At 37.1% G+C, this 6,971-nt stretch overlaps 1 protein-coding gene across 1 annotated transcript; it reads right to left on the bottom strand.

Moving 5' to 3' along the window:
* LOC105164219 lies at nt 5,535–6,971 on the bottom strand. The gene is made up of 2 exons (XM_011082830.1): nt 6,963–6,971; nt 5,535–6,440 (listed from the first exon to the last, which is right to left on the bottom strand). The coding sequence occupies exons 1-2, from the start codon at nt 6,969–6,971 to the stop codon at nt 5,535–5,537; spliced, it is 915 nt and encodes a 304-aa protein (XP_011081132.1).

Genomic DNA, 6,971 nt, shown 5'->3' with positions numbered 1-6,971 from the left:
CTTTCCCTTGTCTTGGTCCGATTCGGGTTTGTTTTTTGTGACCCGAATCTTTATTCCGGACAGGGGTTTTTCTTGTTTCTCACAGCAAGGGTACAAATGGTTTTGCTACTGCCCAACATGCAACATGTTGCACGTCTTCATTCTTGTGGCATCGGTCGCTGGCAGCTTATTTTTCCAAATTAATATCCTCTTTTTCTCGAATAAGCTTTCTGCGAACTCAGTACCTTTTTCTATCATGAAATTTAACAGGAATGATCCATTCACTTTGTTTGAGAAGATTTTGAATGGATACTTGACTTTATCTATCTCCGTGAGTCAGACCCATAAATCCCAAGCTCTTCTGGTAGAGATACTATCTTCAATAATGATCAATACCAGGGGAACTTTGCCTGAGGCAGCTTTGATTTATTGAAAGCTACCATATCTGGCCTCTGCAGATTCATGAAATGGAATGCTGGATCAAACCCCTTTCCTGCAGTTTCTGGAGCTACTGAAACGAATTTTATCTCCAAAATGTCGCCTCTCTTTAAGTGGGGGTTGTTTTGTCATGAATCAAAGACCACCCCACTAATCCACTCCGGAAATTTTGAGATTTTTGGAAAACTCGGTGACATAGTATGAACTGAAGCAAGAGCTCCAAAATCATACCATTCTTGTACATCTTCTGGTTTAGACCCCTTTAACATCCACACTCTGTTACATTTTTCGAACGTTTTGATAATGGTCTTGCCTGGGTTAACTCCTTTGCGGGAAATTAATTTTTCCCACATACGCTGGTAGTCCTGCCAAGCATAAGAAGATATTAACTAGTTAGTTGATGGGTGTCGAATCCACCAAAAATAATTCCTACGAACACTTTTGTAGATGTGTGAATAGGGTCGAATCCACAGAGATTGGTTTTAAATTAATTCCTTCAAAAACGAAAATAATTAGGGGGAGTTTTGATTGTGAAGAAGAATAAAACTAAAAAGCTAATAAAATTAGAAGAGATAAATAGAAGAGGAGAGTATTCCAGTTAAAGACAGGATCACGCTTAATTCCACGGTTGATCCTTGGGGACGTCCTCAAGATTTAATTTACCGACAGCATTAAGAACTAGAAAGGCCCAATTCTAACCAATAAATTCCTACGAGGATTTATTTAAGTTAGATTGTGCATTCCCCACAACATAATCGAAAACTTCTACATAATCAATTATGTTGTGTTACCACTAGTTATCGAACTAAACAAACAATTACGGATTTGAAAGTTCAATTGGCTAGGCAAATATTCTTGACAATAAATCAGATTATTTGTAATAAAAGCACAGAGAACAACACAAATACCAATATGAATAAAAGTAGAAAGCATAAATTAGATCTCACAACCCGTTGGATTTAAGCGTTCACCAAGTCTTCAACCGGAATGAGAGATTTAGCTAGACATGCTCATGGAAGAACGCATGAAAAGCAAAATAATATAAAAACGTAGAGAAATAGAAGAGTTCAAAAGTTGTCTCTTAAAGTGAATTACATCACCTATTTATAATAGCTAGATACCTAGTTCTACTAGGATTAGAAGTAGATTCCTAGTTGAACTAAAAGACTTATAGAGATAAAATTATAATCCTAGTTAAACTCTTCCTTCATCAGAGGTAGTCCAAGCAGTTCCAAACTCTTGCCAGAATTTGAGTTTGAGTCTTGTTTGAATTTCCATTTTGGTGCTTTTCTTCATTTTCCAATTCTTTTGTCCTAATGCTGCAAAATAATATTTAATTAGGAGTATTTGATCACAAAATAGGCTAAAATATTTTACGAAATAAGTACAAAATGCGATTCTATCATTAGTATTAACCTTAGAGGTGTCGGTCATTGGCCTAAGGCTAATCTCTCCCTCCTTAACCCCGGAGGTGCTGGGTTGACTTGAATCAATAGGAGTTTGCACTTCCTGAGACTCAATTGTTGCCGTTTCACCAGAGTCTGGTGATGGCCTTGTGCAATCGGTAGTTGAATCCGACACTACATGTCTAGAGCCCTGTACTCTAAAGGCATGTTTTGGGCCATGCTCCCTCAACTCGTGAGTCATCCTCGAAGGTGACGCCTTTCGAATTGGTTCTCGTAAGTCGTTCCATAGCGAGATGGATGCTAATAAGGAACTCCTTATTGCGATCTGGACAGTGTCTAGATCGGTTCTTTGAATTTGTCCGGCAACTTGGGCATTAACTGCTAGCTGTCCGAACTTTCTGTCAAGCTTCTCGAGGTTTTCTTGAAGGTGCCTGAGTCTCAACATGATGGAGTTTGCTTCAGATGCCTCCATCTCTCGTCAGGAAATCTGCAAGAATATTTTAATGAGATTTTATAACGACAATATTAAAACAAAATATTGGCATTCAGCTTGCCATCTGATAATACGAGCTTTCTCTAATTTTGATTTTAATTTATTCTTTAAGAAAGCTTTGACATTAGTATTATCAACTTGTTGATGTGCCGAACTTTGGCTTGTTGTTCTGAGAACAACCCTCCTGTATATCTACAAGGTTCTTCCCCTATAGTTGTCTTCTTCATGAGCATTGTTGCCCATCTGTAGTTATTGGCGTCTGTATAGACTACCAATTCATTCTCGTCCTATGGTATAACAAGCTTTGACAGGTTACTGCAAACCTGTTTCAGCTCACGAACCCTTTTCGTGTGGATTTCTTCCCATTTCTACTTTGAACTCTCCATTTCTTTTAAGAGTGGTCGAAAATCCTTTCTATATCTTGCAAGCTCCTTAATGAATATATATGCAAAATTAACAACACCCAAGAAGCTCTGCAAATGCTTCTTGTCTTTGAGCACGTCCGGGAAATTGCGGATTTTCTCCACAATATGCTCCTGTAACTCAATCCCTATTTCATCAATAAGAATTTCTAAAAATTCAATTTTATTGACAGCAAAGTAGCTTTCTTTTCAGAAAGTACTAAACCTTTTCTATGGCATGCATCGGAAAATATTGCAAAACGTTTAATATCTTCTTTCATATTTTTAGATGCAATTAGTATGTTGTCAATATAGACAAACATGAACTCAAAATAATCATTGAAAAGATTATCCATTTTTCTTTGAAATATCTGAGGTGCATTAGCTTAACCCATTGGAAGCACATTCCAGATATATTGTCCCTGTGGTGTGGAGATTGCAGTAAATTTCTTTGATTCACTCTCCATCTTAATTTGATAAAACCAAATTTGCAATCGAATTTAGAAAACACTTTTGCCCCTTTAATGCAATCGATTAAGTGTTCTCTACTAGGAATGTAATAACCATCAAATTCTACTATCTTATTAATACCTTGTGACGAAACTTAAGGTGTTTCTACCACTCAGGTGGGGGAGGGTGTCATGGGCTGCCCACGCACTCGGCACCTTTGACGCACACTTCGGCCACTCAACCGTTCTACATGGCCGACCAATCAACCTTCGCTGACAGACGCTGGACTTCTGCAACCTTAGAGTCTTAAGTGTTGGTCTGTATTTTGCTTTGTTACATTGTTTTGTTTTGCTTAGATTGCTTAGGGAACGTTAGGCCTCCTGATGTGCGTTTTTCAATCCTTTTAGTATCTACTGCTCTCACTAGGATTTATTTTTATTAAGCCTATTATAGGGGGAAATGAGTACAAGAAGCTTGGTTTAGTGACGTGTTAGAGTCCCACTCAAGGCGATCTCCTTGCTCTAGCATCGTTGTTTACTGTATACGCACTTTTCAGCATTAATAAAAGCTCCTTTCTGAAATCGCGTGGGCAATTTGTTGTTGTGTGATTGTTACTCCCTTTTGTGATTCCTGTCGGCGCGTTACGTTAGTGCCGAGCGGGAGTGTGTTGCGATTGACAAAAGTAGTCAGCGAACAACTAGCCACATGATGCGCGTTGTGGAAGGCGCCTCTTGAGAAGTGAAATCCATCCATATAATTCCATTACAAAATATAATCCAAAATAAGAGTCAAAGAATTTGAGATCTGTTATAATATTAAACTATCCAAACATATTTCTTTAAAAAGAACTATTATTAGTTAGTATCTGAAATCTCAGCCTTATCTATCGATTCTAATACAATCTGCATCATAATAATAAATCAAATTGCCTTATTTGTCCGGTTAGAGCCCCTAATTATAATCCTCCATATCTTATCTACTTTAATTACCCTCACATTCTTCTCAATCCTCATATACATATGCATCTAATAATTATTTAAATTCTTTCTTGTTCAGAAACAATCCATTTCATCACCAACCACAGAATTAAAAATATATCCATCAGCATATTGTGGAATTTACCAATTAAGATTATAGTAATAAATTTAAAACGATCTGATTACATATTAACTCTTTCTATAAGTATAAATATCTATACATCCACCCTACACATTGCACATAAAATCTTGTCTCACGGATAAAATTTTTGATTTACAAGCAAATTAAATTCAACAAGATTTGGAGATGAAGAATTTCTGTGTCCCCGTTGTTCTATTCATTCTTCTACTCAGTCTTGTTCTCGATTTTGTTGTTGCTACTCAGGGTAATTACGCATGCTTATGAGAATATTTTTAAATATTTGTACGTATGTAGATACATCGATTGTGTCGTATACTACTGGTTCTGATTATGTTCTTGTGTGTGCAGATCCAGGACAATCACCAAAGGGCGTGTGCACCATACAAAAACCGCTGCCTGGTTGTAAGGAGGATTATTGCCAGACGTATTGTTCACATGCCCTACCATACAAAGTAACTTCAAAATGTAACCCCCAACAGGACATTTGCTATTGTTCTTACACTTGTTATACTCCACCCTTCAAAATGTAAGTTTTTGGACTCGATTTGAACTTGATTCGATTAATGTAAAAACAATAAAATATACTTAAAAATATAAAATTATTTGAATTCAATTTCGTGTTTACTCCAATTAATGAGCTCGATTAGGTTAATAATCCGAACGCAATTTTTGATGCTCGATAATAATTCAATCAATCATAGAAACGGATATTGAGTGGCTTATAAATTCCAAAGCTTCTACTCTATAGCACAATGTACCTTTTCAATACAAAAAATCATAAAACTCATACAAAATTAGTATATATAATGCCTTATGAGACAAGAGTGCAATTGCGTCGTATAATCTTGAAAAAATATCCTACACTGGTAAAAATTCGTTTCAATTTGATTTGTCAAACTTGAACAAACTAAATTTGAATAAAATTGTCGATAACCTTTTGGGCTCGGTTTGAACTCAATTCGATTAATGCAAAAATAATAAAATATACTTAAATATATTAAATTATTTGAAATCAAATTCGTGTTTACTCCAATTATTAAGCTCGATTAGATTAATAATCAAATGAAATTCGAATACAATTTTTTATGCTCGATAATAATTCAAACAATCATAGAAAAGGATGTGTTTGGCTAGACTTTATAATGAGATCTCTTTTCTCAACTTATATACACAATAATTTACTTAACAAATGTTTTGCAACTTGTATACAACTTACACAGCTAAACTACTAACTCTAGCTCACGAATTCTATCCTGTGAGCCTAATGTTGTCCAACAACTTATTTCTTGTAGCTAAAACTTCAGAGAACAGCTTATTTGCTTGCTTTTGAATGCCCTGGATTGAATTTTCCAGCGTCTCCAATCTCGTCTTCAGTTTCTCCACGGCTTCGTTGTACCGTCCAGGAGAAATAGCCACACGCAGGCGCTCCATTGCTCTGTTTACCTCTTCCACTTCTTCCATAGTTCCCTGCTGGATTTCTGTCACCTCGTGGCAGAATCGTGCTTCCAGAACTGTTATCAGGGGATCATCAAACCCTCCACCGAATTTTCTTACTTCCATGTATGGTTTAGCGTCACCAGAACAACCTGATAAAACTAAACCAAGCGCCAAGAGCGCGATTTTCTTGGATACCATCAAAGCCTGGAGAACCACCAATTCCTTCTCACAAACAGGCCTTTCTCCCATCGTTACTGACCCTTCAAACCTCAAGTCCTTTCCAGTACTTCTTCCCGAGATGTTCTTCAGGCTCTTGGCTGTTTGGGAATTCCTGATCAGGTTCAGGGCATGAGAAATTGAAATCTTGGCCTGGCTGAGATGAGAAACGAAGGAGTTGATTGAGTTAAGCTGGTCCAGCAAGCTCAACGTGTAGTTTAGATACTCCTCGGTGGCTCTCCCACCCCATTGGCTCATCGGGTAGTCTATTTCCACCACCAGCTTCGCGAAAGCCCGGTTGCCGACATCTATCATCTCAAAGCATTCCTTGAACCCCGTCAGGGACAGGAACTTCCGCCCTGGATTTTCACGCTTGGACAATATTTGGTTGACAAAACCCGAAACTTTCGACCTGAAACCACTTAAAGAAGCCCATAAGGCCTCGGAATTCAGATGATGATCCTCCAGCCTGGATCCAAACTTGAGGGTTCTTCCAAGTTTCTATACTAAGAGTACCATTATATAGCAAACAAAACAAGAAATCAAACAAACATTTGGTAGGTGTTTTTGGTGTATGTGTGTGTGATCATTATATATATATATAGAAGAGAGAGATTGGAGTAGATGGTTTTTGTGGAACAAGTGGGGGTACTGAATGGAGCCAGACAAGTATCAGCTAAAGTATACATTCTGGTGCACTAGTTAAAGAGAGTTCCTCATTGTTTCAAGCTAACGATGAATTATTACACGTATTCAATTATATAAGTTGCTTGCTGTATTAATCTTTAGTTTTTGGGTGAGATAAGTTTGTTAGATGATTGTAGTATATTCAGCTTTTCTACCATCATTTCAATAACCCTGTCAATGAAATTGTTTTGTCATTACAAGTTGCTTGCATTTCTGACAGTAAAGTTCTCTGCTTGAGGCAAATGTTGATTTATTCCCTGATCCCTTGTTCTTACTTCTGCACTACATATATGTGCTTCTGTTGGTGCTTATGCATAATATAGTAGTATTGATCACATTCTCCAT

The sequence above is a fragment of the Sesamum indicum genome, linkage group LG6 (genome assembly GCF_000512975.1).
Source record: "Sesamum indicum cultivar Zhongzhi No. 13 linkage group LG6, S_indicum_v1.0, whole genome shotgun sequence".
Lineage (NCBI taxonomy): Eukaryota > Viridiplantae > Streptophyta > Magnoliopsida > Lamiales > Pedaliaceae > Sesamum > Sesamum indicum.
This window is presented reverse-complemented; position numbering and strand designations above follow the sequence as displayed.